The sequence below is a fragment of the Balaenoptera physalus genome, assembly GCF_965194825.1.
Source record: "Balaenoptera physalus genome assembly, chromosome: 15".
NCBI lineage: Eukaryota > Metazoa > Chordata > Mammalia > Artiodactyla > Balaenopteridae > Balaenoptera > Balaenoptera physalus.
Genome location: NC_138894.1, coordinates 86,847,369 through 86,872,119, shown reverse-complemented (window position 1 = coordinate 86,872,119; position 24,751 = coordinate 86,847,369). Strand labels below are relative to the sequence as shown.

The 24,751-nt window shown below is 38.3% G+C and overlaps 1 protein-coding gene across 2 annotated transcripts in view; it reads right to left on the bottom strand.

The window, feature by feature from the left end:
- The window catches only part of NBAS (NBAS subunit of NRZ tethering complex), a 333,954-nt gene that overhangs the window by 254,397 nt on the left and 54,806 nt on the right, over positions 1-24,751 (bottom strand). For both annotated transcript variants that reach the window (XM_082426421.1, XM_082426422.1), the window contains 5 exons: positions 16,469-16,597; positions 7,511-7,574; positions 4,504-4,697; positions 3,126-3,383; positions 2,285-2,410 (listed from right to left, as the gene is read on the bottom strand). In XM_082426421.1, coding sequence (XP_082282547.1) covers positions 2,285-2,410; positions 3,126-3,383; positions 4,504-4,697; positions 7,511-7,574; positions 16,469-16,597 — 771 coding nt within the window. The remainder of the gene's footprint in view (positions 1-2,284; positions 2,411-3,125; positions 3,384-4,503; positions 4,698-7,510; positions 7,575-16,468; positions 16,598-24,751) is intronic.

The following is a 24,751-nucleotide window of genomic DNA, read 5'->3' as shown; positions in this document are numbered from 1 at the left end:
TTCCCACCTGAACCCAAATCAATGTATCTTTCTAATCAATATGCCCCAATGTTCACCATCATGGAATCTCAGATCCAACAGACTGGTTTCCTTACAGAGCCATTCATCCAGGAAATATTTACTGAGTACTTTTTGTGTGCCATGAAAATAGAGCAATGAATAAGCCAGATTTAGTCACTTGCCTCATGAGTCATGCTCATTTTCTTTTAATTTGCTCATACAACTTGTCCCATTAAGAATGCCTTCCTCTCTTCTAGCTCTACTTTGAATCCTTTCAAACCCCTGCCCAAAACATCTTCACTATATGAAGACTTCCATAACCAGAGTCTATAATGATTGCTACCTTCACTGGGTTCCCACAGCATTTGTCTGCAATCTTCTTGCATGGTCATTTCTATAATGAAGGCATAAAGCTTGTCTTCTCGGTAAGATTATAAGCTCCCTGAAAGCGAAGGCCATATTTATGCCACTCCGGTACCCCTTTACCATTCCTGGCATAGTGCTTTTACTCTTCACTGCCTATTTATTTTGCCGAATTAAGTATTTCCCCCAATAAAAAATGTACATAATTTGTCTCTCCTAACATTTGTCAGCTCCTTCAGAGACCAAATCTGCTTTCTACTGTGTTACAGAAAAGGCCGTTAAGTGGATATACATGAACTCATGAGTTCACTGTCCTGAGTCACAAAAGAAAGAAAGATAATATAGGTTTGCTGTTCTGATATTCTAAAGAAAATACAAGCCACTTTGTCTTCTTCCTTTATTTCACAATCTTTCATGCGCTCTCAACTCTGATATCTTACTTGTATTAACAGTTCATCTTCCTGTTTGGTTGAAGCATCAACTTCTTACACACAACTTTTTCAGATTACGTTTTGATTTATTTTTAATTACTCATGTACATGAATTTTTAGGGAAAACAACTACCATGAAAATTTCCCAACACTTCTTAGAATATTCCTAAATGCAAAGGTATTTGCCTTCCTAAATGTCACACGAGAAGTCAGCACCTTCTAAAAATAGGTATGAGTCCAACTACTTCCTTACAAAGGTGCCAATGATTCAAATAAACAGCCAACATAGTAACTCTAGCTGTGGCAGCACATAGCAGGAAGGATTTAACTGTAGGATTTAAGCAAAAAGGGGGTATTTGGCGAGCTTGATATGACAGTTATCTATTTATTGCCTCTCAGCCTCAGAAGTACTCTTCAGAGCCAGCTATGGGATAAACAGCCTTTCCCATTTGCGGCTGACACGATATTAAGCCTTGTCAACAGAGGGCGCTGGAGGCCACTGCAGAGGAAGAGGCTCTGGTCTCTGGTCCGCATGTGCGCTGGTTCTGTTCTTCCCGCTCCTCTGTCTTGGCAATGCCGGCAGGCGACATCTGGTGGTGCTTACTTCCCCCTCCCTCCTTTGGAGGACAACTTCCCACTTGGTGTCAGCTGCAGCCCCACGGACAGATTCCTCCCCAGCGAACCCTCCCAGACACCTGAAGGGGAAGCTCCCTAAACTAGGCTCGCCTACACTCTGGGGGAAATTTTTTTCTTTTCAGTCCTGGCCACGGTTCCTTATCTACCAGCCTTCATGCTGGCGGAGGGCTCCCTACTTAGCAGCCCCTGGGGTTTTCCGACCCCCCAACCTCAGTTCACGGCCACCCTAGCAACAGGCATCCAGCTGGCCCATCCATCCCACCTCTCCCTGCCTGCCAGCCTTGGCTGCTATGCACCAGCCGTGGCCTCAGGCATTCCAGAGAATGCCCTTCCGTCCAATGTGCTGCGACCACTCTTTGTCCAAAGAAGCCTGAATGCCAGCCCAGGGGGAGCCCTCCCTTCCGAGTTTGCTCCCTCCTTGGGTACGTTCCGTCCAGCCCCAGGGTGTTCCTTAGAGATCTCTTTGCCCTCATATAGTTAATCTCTCGTTACTAGAAAATAGTAATTCTCCATATTAAAACTGTTCCTGTTCAAACTACTGTGTGGTTCCTGACTTCTGACAGGACCCTGACTGATGGAGGTGAACAGAGGTTAACTGAGGTAGATGAAGGGAAAGGATTAGGCCGAGACCAGGCAGTTGGCTGGTTTATCAGTGAATATTTGGTCACGTGTCTTCTGCACCAACGTCCAGCTGCAGGGCCGACAGAACCTGATAAGATAATTTTTCAAGGCAGAATAAAACACTTCATATAGAAAAGTCAGCAGTGAAAAGTACTCTAATATGAAGCCCTACAGCCAAAAGTTATTCCGTAAGTTTGAATTTTACTGCATGTTACCAAAAATTTTAAACATACCAAGTAATTCTGAATTGAAGCAATGTTGACAGCTGACTTCCTCCACTGCCTCTGATACACCAGGTCAGTATCCAGGCCGTAGGTCTGAGCCAGAGACAAGGCTTCCTCATACTCTTCATTTTCGATCTTTGGACAAGGAAATGGAACAGGAATGTGACATTACCGAGCAGTCTGCAGCGTCAATATGATGATAGAATGAATGATGACAGCGTAGGTCATTCCTAACCACCTTCATGTGCACTGTGGCACCAGAAGGTCACAAACATGACCAGGGGCAGATAGATCAAGTATTTCTTTTAAGCGCTTTAACAGAAAGATGAGAAACAGAGGTGAAATACCCATGGTTATAAAGTAAAATGGCAAAACCAGGACGAGCAGGGCGGCCCAACTCCTCGTCCAGGACTCCGCTTGTGACACTGTAGCACAAACACGTGGCATACTCAGTGTTGATCAAATCTGCTTCCCAAGCAAACCCCGGACTAGAAAGCAAGTCTGCAGGGCTTCCCTCATCTGCTGCAGTCTGAGGAGACGGCTGTACTTCAACACAGAAGAAGTGAGAGCTGAAGGCCACATGAAGTGGAGCGAACACCTGGGCGGAGCCACCAAGTGGACAATCGGTCCCCACGAACTCACCTCCCATCCACTGCCCTTACTGTGACTGCTCAGGCACAAAGACCAGCATTATTCTCAGCAGCTTTATCATACTGACATGGCTAAGATGTCAACAAGAATAACAATCCCTCTTTAAATTTCTTCCTTTATTAAAAAAAATAGTTTTTTTCTCAATAGAGGCAAATCAGATCTGATGCTGTGACCGTGGACAGTAAGGGGACACCCTCACCTTCCTCTGGTAGAGCTCCTCTGGGGTCGTAGACCGCAGGCTCACCAGGCGGTAGTTTTTAGTAATGGTTCGCGGGCGTTTCCGGGCTGGTGCGAACCGCTCCATCTCGGTCACTAAGTACAAGCCCTGCTTTATATAACCGAAGTAGCGAGCCTTGGCAGACATTTCCGGATCGGAATCCGAATCCTCTTCTCCTTCACCTTCTTCTCCCGCCCTTGTCTCCAAACGAGATCGTTTGGGGGCGAGTTTAATCTCGCACTGAATTGAAAAAGGAGATGTTGAATGAATAGTGAGGAACTAAAGATAAGTTTTTAGAGCCAATGAGAAAAATATTTTTAATTCTACTCTGGTTTGATTCATTACATCAGCCGTGGGATTAAAACTAAGAATGGAATTCAAAGAAACCCAACAACAAATGCTATATATTTACATCAATAGCTCCAGAAATATGCACAGAAGTTATTGGCTCCAAATCTCTAAAACTAAAGCCTGTTTTAATAATAGGTCATTAATACGGTCTTGTAAAATATATACCTGGTAATTATTTTAGGGAAATAAAGGAGTTGAGAATGTTAATTTCTTTCTTTTTGATATTTTTGTACCTGCTGTGAAAAGATGATTTTTTTCCATCTATTTAGCAACATGAACATGAAGGTATTTATTTGCTTTATCAAGAATAGCTCCTCCTCCTCCCCCAGCTTTTAAACAATGTCTTCACAAAGTTCTGAGTCCGAAGGCTGCCTGTTAAAGATAACTTTCATTCCAGACCTAACAGAGTTGTCTTCGATTTTAAGCCCTGGTTCTCTTTAAAGAACATCTTTAGACTCGGTACCAAACTTAAGGGTAGAAGACATTTGTCAGTCTGCACTGAAGTGAAGGCTATTGAAGGCCATTACCTTGAAAGACTTAAAATAATTTTAAATGACCAAAACATAACTTTAAAATATTAGCCTCTTTTCAAATTTTTTGTCATGATAAACAAGTTTTTCTTAATAAAAGAACCAAAAGTTTTAAGCTGTCATATTTCATAGGAATAGGTTAAAGACTGTATTTCTTAGGTAGTGATATTATTTATATTTTTAAGATAACTAATCCAGGAAAAGAGAAAAGCTATCATGTCAATGAGGAAGAAATGCTTTACAGAGAGCAAAATGACTATAAATGTTCTTCATTCTTATACAAATGCAATTTTTTAAATTGTCTAAACAATAGATCTTTTTTATACTGCACCCAAGTTCTGATTCCATTAACAAATTTTTCTTTTTAAAGACAAGATTAAATAATGGGATAACCAAAATTAAAATCAGATATTTAGATTTTGGGGGTAATAAATGTTTACTCTCAAACACACTGATTGCTTTAAAAGGGAAAGCATTACCTCCAAAATTAAAAATCCCCCATCATGGGTAGCAGTGACTTGAGGGGATGGTTCAAACCATTCACAGGATTTTCCCAGTAAATTCTTCAAAGTTTTCACCGACGAAACAGTCAAAGCACCAGAGCAGCGAGCCAAAATCACTGCACTGTCCACCCACCAATTCACATCTATCAGTGGGTAAAAGGACTCTTTATCTAATGGGGGGAAAAGTAAATCAATACAAATCCATCCGTCAATGTGGTTTAAATACAACACACTTAGTCCAATAATCAATTTTAAAACCATATGAGTCCTAAAGGTATGACAAATAATAAGAAAAAATAAAATGTAAGTCACCACTCAGATTTTTACTCAAGTAGAAGATACAGAATGGTAATTTATTTAATGAACATCTGAATGCCAACAATTTGCCAAAGTCCATAGTTCTAGGGATGCAGAGGTCAATATATGACGGTCTTTCTGCTCAAAAAATGAAAAATATTCAGAGATACGTCGCCATTTTCAACACATAAAAAAAGGTAGGTATATACTGAGAAATGGCAGACTCAGGAAGAACTCTGACCTCCCTCTGGAGCAGGTCCTGAGATCCTCAGGTGAGAGGCACCTTCTTTATATCTGGAGGAAAGGAGCATCCTTACTCCAAAGACGGAGGGAAGCCAAGAAAAATGGAAACAAACAGGCCTTGCTAAGCTCCTCCCAGTCTACTACCCTTAACTCGGACCCTTTGGTCTCTCATGTCTTTCTACAACTTTCCACTCTTCACCCAACCTAGTATAAAACTGATCAGGTTTAACTGTTCCTCAGGTCTTCATTTCCTTATGAAGGTTCCTGTGTCCCTAAAACATATTAAATAAATGTGTATGCTTTTTTCTTTTTGTTAGTCCAATTTACTGGGTCTCAGCTGGAGAATCTAGTAGGGTAGTAGGAAAAAGAGCTTTTTCCTCCGCTATACTTGCAACTAATCAGAAAGAGGAAAACATATTGAAGACCAGAAAGGAATTTCAGGGGTTGGGGGAGGGTGGATAGAAATGAACTGTGGTTCACCAAATTAAGGCATTCAAAAGGAAATGGCATGATATTTACTATAATTTTATTGCCCTTTTATACCTTACTTGTTCCACTAAGGATCTGACGAGGTTTAAAGGTAATACATACAAAGTACACCATAAATTTTAAAATATATGTAAACACTTGACTAAGGAGATAGAGATTTTAAAATAGGAGGTTAATGGAATTCCCTGGCAGTCCAGTGGTTAGGACTGGGCACTTTCACTGCCGTGGGCACGAGTTCGATCCCTGCTTGGGGAACAAAGATCCCAGAAGCCATGCAGCACGGCCAAATTAAAAATAAAATAAAATAAAATAGGAGGTTAACTCCATGAGAATAACTCATTATTTTAATTAAAAAACAAAAACCATGACAACTCAACATTTTCTTCCGATTTAAGCCTAAAGCAATCTATATAAATAAGGAGTTCCAAGAAAACATGAAAAGCAGTGTTCCTAGGCTTACAGCTTAATGTAATGCGAGATGAAAAGGAGCAAATCATTTAAATATACAGTCAACCTTCTAATTTGACAAATTATATTTTTTCTCAAAAATGTTTTTCTGAATGAGTATTTCAGATGATTGTTTAACAAAAGCGAATACATGAACATGACACGTGATATTAACGAATCAATACTTTCAGGGTCTTTAAATGTGAATTAGAAGCATAATTTAATAAGGATTTTGAACCTTGTAACTATCACTAATTTTATAGGAGACACTTAAAAATTCAGCAGTGTTTAACTTGGGGAGTTTCACCTGAAGAAAAAGGAACCAATTACTCAAAGTAACTCAATATTTTAATTTTTGTTTTTAATTCTAATCTACCAATTAAATAATCACTATTGCTTTTAATTAAATGTAAATACTGGGTTTCTTTTCTATTTATAACAGTAATACATGCTCACTGCTAAAAAAAAAAAACAAAAAAATGCTTAGATATGGAGATGCATGAAAAGAGAAAGTCCCTCCAACCTCTCATTACCTACCATCTACCACACGGGCACCCCAGCCCCAGAGATAACTACTCAGAGCTTACCCTTTAAGGAATCCCTTTCTGCTACCCCCTCCGTGCTCATTTACAAAGGAGTACACTTACGAGCTTTGAACTCATGTGCCATCTCCGCGCTGGCCTGTGGAGGGAGAGCCACGCTGCATGCCACAGGCTCTGCCTCAGCCTTGGGAAAACTCAAAATACTAACACCTGACGGTCAGAAAGCTGGATCTGTTGCCTTGTCCCCGTCCTGTGAAATCTTGGTGTTCCTTCCAAAGTGAAGCAGAAGTATCTAGAGACTTTTATATGTAGGGTAGCTCAATATGCCACCCCAAAATGTGCCACTGTGGCATAATGATTATTTTGGGCTAGAGGCCACTGAGGAGAAGCAGACACAGGAAAAGCTCCCTGCCCTCTACCTATTTGCGTAGAAGTAGGACATAAATTTACAAAGTCGTTCCCCTCTGCGCTCTCTACCACGAAAAAAAGTTCATCACTGGAGACAAATTTAGACCCTTATGAGCCCAGAGACAGCACCGAAGGAATCTACATTAAGTAACTAGTGCTTATCTTCCATTACTTTCCCCACATGTTTGCCTTCCCACAATATGCCACTCCTAGAAACTCCAACTGCTTTTCCTTTGTCTTGTCACTTCCCTAAAAATTTACTGTTTCTTTGTTTAGATGCTATATAAGCCCAATTTCCAACCATCCCTCGGAGTTACTCATCCCTGGGTACCCCCATGTATAAACTCAATGTACATGCTAATGAACTTCTGCTTGTTTTTCTCTTATTAATCTGTCTTTTGTCAATCTAATTTTACAGAGCCCCAGCCAGAGAACCTAGGATAGTAGAAAGAAATGGAGTTTTCCCTCCCCTACATATATCATACCATCTAAAAAGCACCTTTATTAAACAACACGAGTCTCTTATGGTTTTAATCATCATACATCATAAAACTCACCTTTGATTTTTTTTCTCTTCTCAGTAGAGAGTCTCCAATCAGGATTAAGGTCATCATAGCCTGGCTGAATTTGAAAAACAGGCACATAAATTCTTGGATCAACAAGGTAAGAAAATTATGAGAACATCATCAAGAACTTTGGATTTTTCTTTTTTAACAAAATACAGAAATGATGCTTTCCTTTCATCTCTTAGTTACACCTAGTTGAAATCTATTCCTCTCCAAGATCTTGAAAAGCAATTGTTCTTATACCTAAGATGCGCACATGCAAGTATTGTGACTCAATTTAATGAAGAAAGTAGCATGAATAAGAACCGTGATGGCAAGCATATAATTCATACAAAGGAAAGCAGGATACACTAACAATTCTGCACGCACACACGCACACACACACACACACCTGCACACTGGGAGGTGGACAGCCACGCTGCTGTGACTAAAACACCAGCCTGGATGTAAGAGCTACCCTGCCGCTCATAAGGTGAGCAACCCTCCAGGTCTCAGTTCCCACAGCTCTGAGGTTGGACTCCACAACTTCCGTGTCATCCCCAGTTCTAACTTTCTATGACTGAAAACCTATTGTACTAAGTCAAAAAATATAACCATGCAATCCTCAAATTCAACACATTCACAGTCTAATCTCACGGCAACACAATGTCCTGCCCACCTTTGTGAACGTCAGGACACACCACGATCTCTCAAGCATCACAAAACAACAGAGATTAAGCCACTGCCAGACATTTCCCAGGCCCACGTTAATTCCATAACCTCCAGAATCACAATAGTATGGGGGGAAAAAACAACAAAATATCAATTGGGGGTTATCTGAAATCTTAAGCCTAAAAAAAGTGATGCTGTACTTATGTCAAAATGTGCTTTTTCATCTTATGCAACAGAATAATTACCGATTTATCAGTGGCTTATACGTTAGGGTATTAAAACTGATATTTCTTTCCATACCCTGAGAGAACTTTCTGCTCTCCCCTACTATAAGTCGCTCAGAGCAGACCCTGAGAACAGAAGATATAATTCGCTAACTTTATCAGAAAAAAGTTGCCATAAAAGGCTATTTATGTACTAGGCAAAGAAATGGATTGTCCTTAAGTATAAAAAAAAAAAAATTAAGTTTCAAAAAATTAGAATAAGGTACGTATTACTGAAAATAATCAACTAAATTAAAATCTTATTTGACCATTAAAGGCACCTTAGAAGCTTCAGTAGCTCCGAACCACCAGCTGCACCTCCACCAACAGCACCAGAGGTGTGCCAGCATTTATTTACGTGATGCCATGTGTGCCTCCCCACGTGCATTCTGGAGTACACAGGAAAGTATGGGATAACACTTTAAAACTTTAAGCCCCACAAACAACAACAATTACGATTCAGCCTTGGGTAAATTTAAGGACGTATAGATCACAAAGAAATTTAACAAGAACTCTTGAGAAAAAAATGTAAAAAGAAGTCATCTCATTGGTATAAGCACTTTGAGAATTCAAAGTGTGCTTGTCTTCATCAAAGTTAATGATGAGCAAGAGAACCATGAACAAGCAGTGCTAGTCTAGTAGAGCCAGTCTCCACACTCTGGGACTAGACTGTTCCATGTAGATTGCTTAGATAATGGGTGTCTCTTGTGAAACCAATTTTAAACCCAAGGTGAAGATTTGTTCCTCTGCATCCAGGACTCTGTTAGTCATCCTTGGACTCCCACGTCTATCAGTGCCCACCCCTGTCCCAGTAGTTAAATGCTGAATGAGGGAATGAACTAATTAATCCTTTGAATCACTGAGCTCTAAGTAGAATGTCTAAGCTATAGAAAAATTAGTCGACATAGTACAAATATTCCTACACCTTCTCAAAAGTGTGGTTTCTTCTGCTATTTAGTCAATGAATACTGTGCACTTACACTATGAAAGAAAGAAGAAAAAAAAAATCAGACATTACATGCCCTATACTCAAGCACATAGATGGCTAAGAAATGGGTATAACTAACTATAACCCAAGGTCAAATTTGATAACTGCCCAAAAAAGAGGTATAGATAAAAGTGCTAAGGGTCTTCAAAGGATCAAGAGATCATATTGGATACAGGCTTGAGAAAGATGAAGGGAGTTCAAGACGATCAAAGAAAGCCTGATGGTGTTATATATGTTTATGGCTGGATAAGACCTGGATGTGGAAAATGGGTGGAGGACAACGTTCCAGTGGGAGACCACAGTGTGCACAGAAGGACACAGGTAGGGAAAGGCTAAGCTTATTCAGGAAAAAAAAGTAGGTCAAAGTACGGGACTACAAGGCATCATATTCTAATTATATGCATTTTTGTTTGTTTTAGGGTTTGGGGGGGAGGAGAGGATTAATGAAATCATTTTTTTTTCATTGTGGTGAAATTAACATAAAATTAACCATTTTTAAATGAATAATTCAGTGGTATTTAGTACGTTCACAATGTCTGCCACCTCCATCTAGTTCCGAAACATTTTTATCCCTTCAAAATAAAGCTTAGGCATTAGGCAGTTACTCCCTTTCCCCTTTCCCCAGCCGTAGCCACCACCAATGTGCCCTCCATCTCTGTGGATTTACCTATTCTGGGTATTTTGTATAAATGAATTCAAACAACCTTTTGTGTCTGGCTTCTTTCACTTATCATAATGTTCTCAAGGGTCATCCAAGTTGTGGCATGGATTGGTAGTTCATTCCTTTTTTATGGCTGCATAATATTCTATCGCAAGTATATACCACAATTTGTCCATCCTTCTGTTAACAGACATTTGGGTTGTTTCCAGCTTGCGGCTGCTGTGAACATGTGTGCGAATGTACTTGTCTGACTACCTGTTTTAAATTCTTTGGGGTATATACCTGTCTTGTACTTTTGTCTTAGAAGCACACAGCAATTCAGTCTATGTATCTGAACTAAGCGTTCAACTTCACAATATGTGGGAGTTTGATGAAATTATCTGTACAGTATATTTAAGAAAGAAGCCAAACAAAATCCCAAACTTACCTCTGCCTCAGGCAGCACTGGCCTGCCAGACCAGCAACCTGACGGCTTGTCCCTTGCTGCTTTCTACACTGGCATTCCCACTGCTCCCCTTATACTATTCAAACTGGCCCCAACTTACCACCCTTCAGAGCCAAGGACTCTGCGAGGAGAACCATGACCTGGCTGTGCTTTATGACATCTGATCAAACTCTGTAGGCTGCTACTTTGAAGACAGGGTCACCAAGCTCCCAAGACCCCCAGGAAAGCGGGGGGTGGGGGGTACTCAGTCCCAGGACTACGTTGATATATCCTGAGCGGCAGCCTCCACGTCACTCCTCTCTGCGTGACGTGCTACCGTGTGTCTGAAAACAGCCTCAGGTGCCCTCACTTTATAGGGCAGCAGTAGCCTAGAGGAGGATGTCCTAAGGATACAGCTATAGATTTTGTTCCGAGAGGCTATTATGGCTAAAGCATAGAGCTTAAATCTGTTTTCTTCAGATCTAAGGATTTTATTTGCTGACTTTTTGTTTGTTTGTTTGTTTGTTTTACAGCTAGAAGCTAAATATAACAGAGACCTTGTCGCCAACAGCATAAAAGCAACCTTTAAATGTTTATTCATTCCACAAACATTTATTATTAGTATTCAGTACACCAAGTCCTTTGTTAGCTCTCAGGGAAGAAATGTATATTCAATTCAGCACCTCTTCTCAAAGAGCTGACAGTCTAGTGAAGTTGTGAAAACAGCTGTGGTTTAGATCACGATTAATGACATGAACTGTCATCTTCCCATTTATCCTTCACTGATTCATCCACTTAACAAAATTAGGCCAGTACCTACTATGTATCAAAGAGAAAATACAATCAAATGGAAAAGGTTAGTTTTGTGTCTACTACATCCAAGTAAGTACAAATAAGCAAGTAATAAAACTTCCTCAGAGAATAATTAAGGCCAAAAATGAGATGTAAATATATAAACATAACATATGAAAAATGTTTGCAATGAAAATCAGTTTGGCAATTTTACTATATATTCCAAACATGAACAAAACTTAATACAGATTTCTAGCCAGATGGATTTTCATATTGACAATGAAAGCCAAAGTATTTAATCAACTAAAAACTGGATAGAAGTAAATCAGAACGGGCACTTCCAAACTATCTTTAATCATTAGATTTTACAGAGAAAATCCTCATTCAAACAAAGGTATATTATGAAAACTAATAAGGTAGCGTATTGCTTGAAGAAAGGCCCAGATGAGCTGAATTCACAATTTGGTAAAAGACTTTAAGTCTGTATAGTGCAACAGGAACATTAGTATTTTTCTCAGGCAATGTTTAAGGTAAAGTTATAAGCTAACTATACACTATATATTATATATTCTATTTTAAACTAATTGCCTCTCCATTCATTTCCCAGAGTAGCCACAAAGAAATCCAAAGCCTGTCCTACCTGGCTGACCCAAGGTCACTTGATTAAACTGGACGAATGAGAAAAGAGCAGCTGTTTTAAGTGTTTTTCAGCTGTTTAAGAGTTCTTCAGTGATTTTCAGCCAGTGATGAACACACAAAGTGACACCATACATTTGGTAAGTGACAATATTATACCTCTCGCTTATTAATATTTTCACATTCCCAGTGTCTCTACATAATGAACTGCACAACTCCAGGTGTCATTTGTATAAACCACACGGGCTCTCTCTCCCTGTTTTCCATTAACATCTTAACTAGTACCCAATTTGCCCACTTAAAGTCCGTACTTCTAAATATAAGCACTGTAAGAAGATTCTCTGGAAAAAAGTCTTGACCTACGAAGTCAGAGGACCTGAGTCAAAATGGAACATTGATTCTAACATTTAGTGATCTAAGTTAACTTCTTTTAGCACTATTCCCATCTCTTAAAACGAGTATAAAAACATTTTTTACTTAACAGGGTTTTTTCTGAAGTAAATGAGAGAGATGAAAATTGCTGTTGATAGCCAAGCCTTACTACACAAACACTATTTATTCCCAACAATCCTCCTCCCCAACACCACCAACTGCAAGTATGCACCATTCCTCCAAGTTTATCTTTTCATAATATTAACATGCTATTTTATTAATTTGTTTATAATTTCCCTTGCAAGACTATGAATGTCCTAAGGGCAAGGATTGTGACTTATTGCATTTTCTACTGTAGCACTTGGTAGAGATTCAAATACTTGAACTTTATTATTTTACGACAATTATTCTGAATAAAGTAACAACCTACTCTTGATAGCACTGTTAACATGCAAGATTTATAACATTTACTCTAATGCACTATTATTTTTATTTAAGTATAGTTTATGTACAATATTATATGTTGCAGGTGTACAACACAGTGGTTCACAATTTTTAAAGGTTATACTCCACTTATAGTTATTATAAAATACTGGCTATATTCCCTGTGTTGTACAATATATCCTTGTAGCTTATTTCATACATAATAGCTTGTACCTCTTAATCCCCTGCCCATATCTTGCCCCTCCCCTCTTCCTTCTCACTACTGGTAACCACTAGTTTGTTCTCTATATCTGACTAGTACACTAGATTTTAATGACTCTCTTCATACATTAAAGTCAAATCTAAAATGTCCAATATCCAATGTGATTCATCCCCGGAATGTAGGTGAAAGACTCAAAGTATGGTTGTTCAAACTTCTTTTGCTGGACAAAGAGTTACCACCCTCACCTCATGTCACCACATCGTAAGTACTGTGATATGATATCTATCATAAAGTTAAGGGTTTACCAACGACAGACTTTCTCAATTACTTATTCTAGTATCTGGTACACACTAATTAGCTCAAGAGTTAAACACATCTGAGAGGGCTGAAGAAATCCGTGTTACATTCGCAGAGAAGAAGAATTTGTCTCTGTTCTTTTAAAGGTCACATCAAATAAAGCCTAATAAGAAACCTAACAAATAGGGGTCTTCCCACCTTTTTTTAAAGTGTATTTATTTTCTCACATGGTCATGGAAAGAGCATGGACATCAGAGCCAGAGAGCTATGAAATCAAATCTCAGTTCTCCTGCTTACTTGCTGAAAAACCCTAAGACAAAATTAGTGCTCAGTAAATAATAATAGAGGTTATTATTAGAGTAAATTTTACAAAAGCTGCAAGACTATGTGTACATGTACCTCGATCCTACTGAGCTTTGTAAGCCTAGATTAAGTGTATCAAAAGAAAGCAGAGCATTCTGGGAAAATGATTAAGCCTCACAGGAGTTTGTTTATGATGGAATGAAGTTTCACAAAGTAAAATAGGAAGGGTTAGACAAAAGTAGGGAGCAGGAGAGGAGGGTTCAGGCGGCAGGTATAAAGCAGCATAATGACCAGACTGGAAAAGATGGCAGGTTAAATGAAGGAGCTTTTGCATTTTGATCACAACCTTTGAATAGATAAAATGAAATGCCCTCCCTGTTCTCAACTTTGGACAAAAATTTACTTTGAGGCTAGCACTGGCAGGGGTCTCAGAGGGCAACGTCTGTCCTACTCAACTAGTTTTCCCAGGTGCTGAGCAGCAGCAGGAAAGGGAGGGGCTGGCAGCCACTGGCCTGCGACGGGAAGCGTTCTGGAATGAGGGTGTGCTGAGCAGCCTCGGTGATGGCAACCAGGTCCACAGTTTTAAGCTTTTTGAGCCCCAAATCCCTTTTTTTTCCAGTTTACTCAAGCATTCAAGGGAGATCATTTATACCAACCAAATCAGAAGAAACTGACAGGTAAGCCCAAAAAGGTGTAAATTATAATAAAAGATACAACTAGCTTGTGGAGTTGTATCATCATACAGTCTGTCTGCAGACTGTAGGGGTGGGAGGAGCACTGAATCGGAGCCACAGAGGTAAGGTGGAAACTCTGTGAGGTACAACAGAGAAATCAGGCTTCAGCAATTCCTGATGAACTGCCTTCTAAACTCTCAGCATATCTCTGTTCAAAAGTCTCTCCCTAAGACAACACTAGAGACAAATTTCTGGCCTGAACTCATGTCCTCCCATAATGCATCTCTGTTGCCATTTCCAAATTCCCTTCCTTTCTTGTCACATTACCTTTCTGATGGCCTATTCCAAACGACTGAGATATTTACATTTATTCATTCCTGAGTTTCAAGATTTTTAAACAATTTTTGTGTTTTTAATAGAATCATTATAAAAACCCAGTGAATAACATTCATGAGCTAAAGAGTAATGAATTATAATGAAACTGATTGGCAACTAATGATAAAAATGTCTAACCAGTTAAAAATTCAAGTATATGCCAATAAGGACTACAAAAGATGCAGTTTATCTTTGCATGCAAAAAAAAAAAAAAAAGGTATCCAGAATTTCAGAAAACGAAACAGCATACTAATGAATTTTTTTTAATAGCCCTTATGATATATGTACGACATTCTAGGACACTCACAAGATGAAACATTAAGTGTGCTTCAAAACTTGATCAATATTTCTATTCCAAATGACTTTAATATTCAAAGTGTTCACCTTTTAAGAAAAAACTTGCTCAAATGTAAAATGTCCCATATATAATAGAACATCAGGGTCTTCCCAAATAACAAAAGCTAAGTATCTTAACACTATACATTGATAACCATGAAAAATTCACGGTACCTTCTGGATCAATTATCTGATGAGCCTAGCTGAATACATTAAAAAAAAACAGTTTTGAGAGCTGGTCCACTCCACTTCTAGAGTGAAGATATAAGTCAACTTAGCTCTCATTTCAGAGGAGACAGAAAGAATGTCCCTCTATTTGGCTACTGAGGTTGATAACTGAGGAGGATCTCTTTCTTCTATTTAGAACAAATCTAGATCCAGTAAGTAAGACAGAGTAGCAGAGATGTGGAGACCAAATTAAATTCAACATGGTGAGGAACTGGGGCGGGGGGGTAAGGCAGGGGGAGGGAATCTTCCTACAATTGTGTCTAAGAGAAAAAAATTGAAGAACAGCAAAAACAAATAAATTTAAGTCTGTGAAGAGTATGAAAATGTAGAGCCCCTTTCTCTTTTCCTCTATTCTGAGAAATACAAAATACTGTTTGCTTATTAAGAACTCTTTTATAGTGCAGTTTGATGAAATGAAATTCAAAAGAATGCTAATAAAAAGACCTTGATCCATTCAGACCTTGCAGGGAGTATGCTCCTTTCTTAGAATCACAGAAGTACCCACCAAAGCTGGTGACAGGATACTCCTATAGGAAAGTGGAATGGGGATGTGAGGGAAGGAGAACACTCAAAGTGCTGACATGCAAAATCATCTTCAGAGGAGTAAAAGATTTATAACATAAGCTGTATCTAATTGAGAAGATTTTTCTTAAATCTTCACTCTATCACATGCGTGGCATTAAATGAGCATTATACCTTACCTGCCTATCCTGATTTTAGATTACAATAGACATTGATACTATCCGTTACTAAACAACTCAATTGTTTAATTCTCAAACCCTGTTATTTCCAGACACTAAAAAAATGAACAGTTCTACCTTTCTCTGTATCTTCTCTATCTACCTTTTGAGTAAAGAGAAGATAACTCCCTTCAACCTTAAGGAAGCCCAGGATTACTAGCACTGCAAGATTTGGAAAGAAGTCTAACCTTTTTACGATACTGACCCTTCAAATCTTTGATATTAGTTAACTTTTGCTGAAAAATTAACATCTCCATTCTGTATTTTTGCAATGAGAAAGGGGGAAATGCAGAGATCAAAGGACAGATGACACTCAGGATACAGAGTGTCCTGCTCTACAAATTCGTATCAGCGCAGAGTGCTACTCTGTTCTTCATTTGTCCTACTACACTGATAATAGTATAATTTAAGTAAAGAATAGGACAGCTTTGGAATGATGACAGTAAGTAATAGCTGTGAGCTACATTTTAAAACGTAAAATATCATCAAAATGAAATTAGTATTGTCAGTACTCACCCTTAAGCGAGAATCATTCTAGGAATAATCATAATCAAGAGACACACCTGCTCATTTTGATTCCACTCCCCTTGCTGCTTCAGAGATGGAATGGCCCAGATGCTTAGTTTTCCTGAGAAGTGAATGGCTGCAAGGAGGGTCCCATCCGGAGAAAGGCTCATCTTAAAGATCCCATCCTAGACAACAATTATATTACATTAATGTCAGAGCAAGAGACTTGTAGCCAAATAGAAATAACTTTCAGAATTAACACTCTTTAGGGGTGCCGTATTGTAAATGATCTCTCATAACTAAGGATTCTGACAGCTTCATAACACTATAAATGTGCTCCAGAATATAAAAAACAGGACTCTTGCCCTTAAGGAGTTTTTTTAAATATACTTTATAGTGTTACGATTTACATATAACCGAAAACCCAAATATGTGAGCATTATAAAAATATTCCTTTATATCACACATAGATTACCATGAGTTCTCAGTATCTTTTATGAGTGGATGTTGACAAAATTAAGAATTTCTTGAATTTTGGGTACACACCTTTACAAGAACCTTTACAAGATTCTATGCGAACACAATGCCTGGAATATTCTATACCATGGACAGGCCACAAATTCATGCTATGAAAAAGAAGGAAACAGAGAGGGAGAAAGAGAGAGATGAAGGAAAAGAGGGTCCAAATGGTGATGGGAATAAAAGACCGAATAGAGGAAAACACATTCCCTAATTTAAGAAACACATTAAATGTGTAAGGTATTCCAGACCTGCTGGCAAATTATTCAATTTAAGGGTTCTAAGTGTTGCCACAGAACAGAGACATTCTGTAACACACTGACTTTACACGGCCAACCCCGGGTACACAGAGAAAGACGTGCCTTCCCAGTTCTGCTTCTCCAGATAATCTCTCAGTCCTTCCCCATGAGGATACCAGGTTTGCTCAGTTACCACAAGAGGAACCATCCGAGCAGAGATGTTACCTGCCTCCCAACTACAACAGAACCAGAAGAACTGAAAAAACACTAACTGAAGACCTATTTCCCATTCAAGCATTTACTAAGAACAGGGTCTAAGGTAGTTTCCCCACAAAAAATAAAAGAGACCAGAAAATGGCAGTCCACAACCATATTTCTCCCGAATATTTAGAAAATCTGGCAACACGGGGCCCAAATGGCAATAATCAGATGGGACTAGGTAGTATATGCCCTCTTGAAAGGGTCATAAGCTTTCCAGTTAGCCAAAACCCCCATCATTCTCTATTATGGCCCCAAGATTAAGGCCAAAAGCTGCAGAACTGAAAACTAAAGACGACTATACTGAAAAACCATAGTTTACAACAGGTTCGATTCACTACATTATCTACCTATTATCTATCTATTATCTACATTATCTATCACTACATTATCTACCTGTCCTCTTGTAGACAGAGTCTAAGTCCTCAGGTCGAAAACGACTAAGGCACATTAGCCATCAAAAACAAAGAGAACAATTTCAGGAAGTGAGGAACATTGCCGCATGAGTGGATAGACAAGAAGATTAGCATCTGCTAATCTCCTCGCTGAGGACTAAAATCACTTTAATGAGATGTAACAGGTCTATCCCACAGTGTCATAATTTAATGTAAGAAAGACTAAAATACAAGTGCCTGGGAAGGAGAAGCAATAAAAGCAAAAGCACTTTAAGCAAAATTTCAAATACATCAGCTCTTTTCCTCTGTGATGGAGACGGGGGAATGAGTAGAAGATGAAGGACCTGGCGTCTTCCTTTCACAACTCTAAAGTCAGTTAGCTCTATGGTTTTGCACAAGATGGGCCTCCGAAGCATAGATTTGCATTAATTAATGTGCCTCCGAAGCATAGATTTGCATTAATTAAAAGAATTCTCAGGGCTTCCCTGGTGGCACAGTGGTTAAGAATCTGCCTCCCAAGGCAGGGGACACAGGTTTTTGCCCTGGTCCAGGAAGATCCCACATGCTGCGGAGCAACTAAGCCTGGGCACCACAACTACTGACCCTGCGCTCGAGAGCCCGCGAGCCACAACTACTGAAGCCCATGCGCCTAGAGCCCGTGCTCCGCAACGAAAGAAGCCACCGTAGTGAGAAGCCTGCGCACCGCAACGAAGACTAGCCCCCGCTCGGGGCAACTAGAGAAAGCCCACGCACAGTAATGAAGACCCAACACAGCCAAAAATAAAAGTAAATAAAATAAATTAATTAAGAAAAAAAAACTCTCCACCCATCCTTTAGAGTTTCAGATGACGAAACTGAAGACCTGAAGGGTTACAACACTTGCCCAAGATCATCATTCAGTGTAAGTAGCAAAAGCTGAACCAGATGCAGAGTCTTCCATCCCCCTCCACGTCCCCTGATGGCACCATGATCACTGCCCTCACCTGGGCCAAAGCCTTTCTAGTAGTGACAGGCATGCTCCTCAGTAGAAATTATGACCAAGTATACTTTACTATTTCATCACCTGAACAATTAGTCACGTGTGATCTGTATGGTAACCTGCAGGTACACCATACGTTCCATTAAACAACCCCACTAAAAGTGCTTTGGAAGCAAGTAGGAGGTTTATGGATCTCTTCAACAAAAAACAAACCAAAAATTGTATACTGAATAATGTGAATAATTTAACAACAGCATTATGACCAGGGAAATAATGAGTGAATATGCTAAATTTCCTTTTGTTTTCATTCCTCTCTCCCTTCCTTCCATCCTTCCTCCATGCTTAAGTAATAAATACATTAACTAAATGTTAACCATTTGCTTTTTTTTCTTCATCCCCTTAGTTTCACTTGATGCCATGACATTCACACTGCAAACTTACCATTCCTTTCCATAAGCATTTTGTTGTAGAAATTTGCACTCACACACACAAAAGTAGAAATTGCAGTATAATAAATACCCAGGGGCCCAACAACCATCTTAAACAAACATCAACATTCCAAGCTTGTCTCACATGTCATTCCCCAATCACCACAATGCCCTCAGGGGCCTTTGTCCCCTGGAGGATTTTAAAGCAAATCTCAGACATTACATGCATACACATTAAGTGTACATTTCTTTCAAGTCCCAAGTTATCTGTTTAACTTTCATAAATACGCACAGTAAGAAGATTTGGTTACTAGCAGCAACTGAATTGTAGCCAGCTGATGACACAGACAAGTCACCTATGTTACTTTAGAAACACAGTGATTTCCTTCTGAAATATAAACTCTGCTTCTTATTTGTAGAAACTTTTCTGAATTATCTATAGCATGCAGGGTATTTCTGGCCCAGAAAGTAATTTATTATCCTGACAGTAACTGTGACACAAGATGTAAAGCCACAGTTAGAAAATCCATGCTAAATTCTTTAAGCAGGGTCTGCAGTATTTGGAAACCTGAATGCCTATTGGTTGGCAAGGAAGAGAATTCAGGAGTGTATGCTTTGGAAATAGGAGGGAATGGCTTTTCAATCAACTGTACATCACAATAAAAGTAAACTTCTAACATTCAAACCATAACCCCTCATATTGTATTAAGATTTCTCAGCATAAGTGAATAACAATCTTGTTCTCTTCTCCTCCATTTGAATTAAGTAGTTGTAAAGGCAATAAAATTTAGATGTAGCTGTAATTTTCACTTTGGTTAAAATGTGTCTGTGAATTTCTTTCACATTTCTCAACTACGAATGCCATTTTCATTTTAATCATCATTTCAACAGTTGGAATGTTGGTCAAGAATATAGAACTTGGCAGGGAAAAGCGGAAAACTCCAAGATGAGGAGGAACAAGACAAGGATGCCCACTCTTGCCATTTTTATTCAACATGGTACAGAAAGTCTTAGCCAGAGCAATTAGGCAAGAAAAAGAAAAGGCACACAAATTGGAAAGGAAGAAGTAAGATTGGCTCTGTTTGCAGATCACATGATATTACACATAGAAAACCCTAATGACTCCACCAAAAAACTGTTAGAATAAATAAATTTGTAAAATTGCAGGATACAAAATCAACATACAAAATTCAGTTGCTTTTCTATACAATAACAGTGAACTCTAGGAAAGAGAAATTAAGAAAACAATCCCATTTACAATAGCATCAAAAAGAGTAAAATACTTAGGAATAAATTTAACCAAGGAAGTGAGAGAGATATACACTGAAAACTATAAAACATTAATGAAAGAAATTGAAGAAGACACAAATAAATGGAAAGAAATTCCATATTCATGAATTGGAAGAACTGCTATTGCTAAAATATCCATACTACCCAAAGTGATCTACAGATTCAATGCAACCTCTATCAAAATTCCAACGGCATTTTTTACAGAAATAGAAAAAACAATCCTAAAATTTGCATGGTACCACAAAAGACCCAAGTAGTCAAAGCAATCTTGAAAAAGAAGAACAAAGCTAGAGGCATTATACATCCAGGTTTCAAACTATATTACAAAGCTATAATAATCAAAACAGTATGGTCTTGGCATTAAAAACAGATACATAGGTCAATGGAACAGAATAGAGAGGCCAGAAATAAACTCAAGCATTTATGGTCCATTAATTTACAACAAAGGAGCCAAGAATACACAATGGGGAAAATAGTCTCTTCAATAAATGATATTGGAAAAACTGGATAACCACATGCAAAAGAATGAAATGGACCCCTAATTTACACCATATACAAAAGTCAACTCTAAATGGATGAAATACTTGAACATAAGACCTGAAATTGTAAAACTTCTGGAGAAAGCATGGAGTTGGGTAAACTTCTTGACATTGGTCTTAGCAATGATTTTCTTGGATTTGCCATCAAGGCAAAGGCAACAAAAGCAAAAACAAGTGGGAATACATCAATCTAAAAAGCTTCTACATAGCAAAGGAAACTATCAGCAAAATGAAAAGGCAACCTATGGAATGGGAGAAAATATCTGCAAACCATATAACCAAGAAGGGGTTAATATCCAAAATATACAAGAAACTCATACAACTCAATAGCAAAAGACAAATAATCCAATTTAACAATGGGCAATGAATCTAAATAGACATTTTTCCAAAGAAGACACACAAATGGCCAACAGGTACATGAAAAGTTGCTCCACATCACTAATCATCAGGGAAATGCAAATCAAAAACAACCATATATCATCTCACAACTGTTAGGATGGCTATTATAAAAGAGACAAGAGATGATAAACACTGGTGAGAACATAAGAGAAAAGGGAACCCTTGTACACTGTTGGTAAGAATGTAAACTGGTATAGTCACCATAAGAAACAGAACAGAGTTTCCTCAAGAAATTAAAAATAGAACTACTGCAAGATCCAGCAATCCCACTTCTGGGCATATTTCCAAAGGAAATGAAAACATTATCTCAAACAGATACCTGCACTCCCAAGTTCACTGCAGCATTACTCACAATAGCCAAGGTATGGAATACACACACACAATGGAATATTATTCAGCCTTTAAAAAGAAGGAAATCCTGTCATTTGCAAAAACATGAATGAAACTGGAGGGTACAAACTTTCAGTTATACGATGAATAAAGTCTGAGGATCTAATGTATGACATTGGTAACTACAGGTGATAACACTGTATTGTATAATTGAAATTTGTTAAGAGTAGGATTTAAATGTTCTCACACATATACACAGACACAAAAAGTAAATATGTGAGGCAATGCACGTATTAACTCAATGGGGGAAAATCCTTTCACAGTGTATAGGTACCTATATCAAATCATCAATTTAACTGTCTTACAATTTCATTTGTAAATTATATCTCAATAAAGGTGAGGAAAAGAAAAAGAAAACAGTGACTATCTCTTACCACCTGCTTCGATTTACGCCATAAGGTTTTAACTTCATTAAAAGGTAGTCTAGCTAAATGATTACTTGGTGAGTTAGCATCCCTGGGTAGACAGCATGGGGCATAGGAAGAGGACTTGACAAAGATCTTTTTGCACAGCAAACTGTCTTCTTACATTAGTCATTCATTTATGGCCCTTTTAATTAACTTCACTGTCAATTCTCCTATTTACCTCCTCATCTCAAATCCCTTCCTAAAACTTTACAAAAGATATCTTCCCTTACTTCATTGAGTCTTTTGTGTAGCAATGTAATACTAACAAAATACTACTGAAATTAATAATGTGAACATTATTTTAACTTCTACTTCTCATTTACACGAAAACACTAGCTCAATTGTCCATTTGATCTTGTGTTAATTAAAAACTAATTAAAGCCTTCTACCACTGGAGCAATATTTGGGGTAGGAACTGTGTCTTCTCTCAAACACTGCAATAAAGCTTTTCAGCTGTCCTTTCTAAAAGAGAGATTTTTTTAAATGTTAAATATCAGACCTTTGTACTGTTTAGTTTAAATTGCCTCACTTTCTTCAACTGCCTATCATCTATATAGGACAATTAAAAATGAGTGATTTCCAATTTCATTATACCTTTCAAATGCACAAGCTATAGTAAAATCAAAGTACTGAATTCTAGTGCACACATTCAAAATGTTCTAAATTACTACATACGGTTAAAGGAAAAAAAAACTCAGCTCAATCAAAGGTGAATTTGTAAGTACTGCTCTTCCAACACTCGACAATTATTTTCTGAATATTACATATTCAATAATACATAGTACATGCCAGGCACTGTTTTATACTCTGGGGAACCTGCAGTGAAAAAAACAAACATAAACCCCTGCCCTCAAGGTATTCAGTAGGTGTTCTAACCCACTGAAGTTTAGAAGTCTGACCCCAAAGAATAAACAGAAATCTATTTTCAAATCAAAAGAAAGTCATCCTCAAAAGCCTGGTTGACAACCTGACGGGGGGAAAACTGAAAAAGTATGAAGGAAATAAAAAAGCCTTTGGAGAAAAAAAAAAGTTTCCAAGCCAATACCCTTTTCAAAAAAATTATTTTTTAATTATAAAACTTTAGTTTATTAAAACTGTGAGATATTGTCATGAGAATAGACATGTACACCAATGAAACAGAAAAGAGAGCAGAGAAACAGAGCTACAATGTACCCTCTGTAAATGTCTGTCCTGACAGACATTATATAAATTATAGTGGCAGTATATAAATTATGGCATTATATAAATTAGTTGGGAAAGAATACAGCACTGAATTAATGGTACTAGCCACATAGAGCATATTATAAATTAGATTCCTACTATATCCAACAGAAAGAAATTCAAGATGGATTGAAAACTTACAGGTGAAAAGCAAAACCATGAAACTTTTAAAAGAAAACACAGAACACCTTTACAATATCAGCATGTGAAAGAACTTCGTAAGACCTCAAAGCCCAAAGCATAAAGGAAAAGATTTAAATTTAAACTTTCTGGAGGAAGGAAGGATGGGGAGTTCAGGATTAGCAGAAGCAAACTATTACACATAGGATGGATAAACAACGAGGTCCTACTGTATAGCACAGGGAACTATATTCAATATCCTGTGATAAACCATATTGGAAAAGAATATGAAAAACAAAATACATATACGTATAACTGAGTCACTTTGCTCTACAGCAGAAATTAACACAAGACTGTAAATCAACTATACTTCAAAAAATTTTTTTAAATAAATAAAAAATAAAGTTAAACTTTCTGGTGACAAAAGAAGCTCAAAAGAAAACAAATAATTGTGATTATTCATATACTCTTCAAAAGATAATATATCCCAGACAACCAGCAGTTGATTATTTTGAATCATGTAAATTTGGGGTATACTAAACCACAATTAAAAAGGACCCACAGACTACTAATTATTGGCTCCTTGATTACGGGTACAAAGAAATTAACAGATCAGAAGAGCAGCCACCACTATCATTTATCATGCGCCTGCAAGGTAGCAATCACCGCCTTAGCTATTTTATATATATTCCCTCTAATACTATCCAATCAGTGTTGCTACTTTATAGTCTGACAAGTGAACAGAACAAAATGAACTAAATATTAACCATGTGGTTACTATATAGGAAAGCAGTTCCTCTTTAAAAATTAGCAGTAGTTGGGCTTCCCTGGTGGCGCAGTGGTTGAGAGTCTGCCTGCCAATGCAGGGGACACGGGTTTGAGCCCTGGTCTGGGAGGATCCCACGTGCCGCGGAGCGACTGGGCCCGTGAGCCACAATTGCTGAGCCTGCGCGTCTGGAGCCTGTGCTCCGCAACGGGAGAGGCCGCGATAATGAGAGGCCCGCGCACCGCGATGAAGAGTCGCCCCCGCTTGCCACAACTAGAGAAAGCCCTCGCACAGAAACGAAGACCCAACACAGCCATAAATAAATAAATTAATTAATTTAAAAAAAAATTAGCAGTAGTTAAGAGATAACACATTTTAAAAGAGAAATA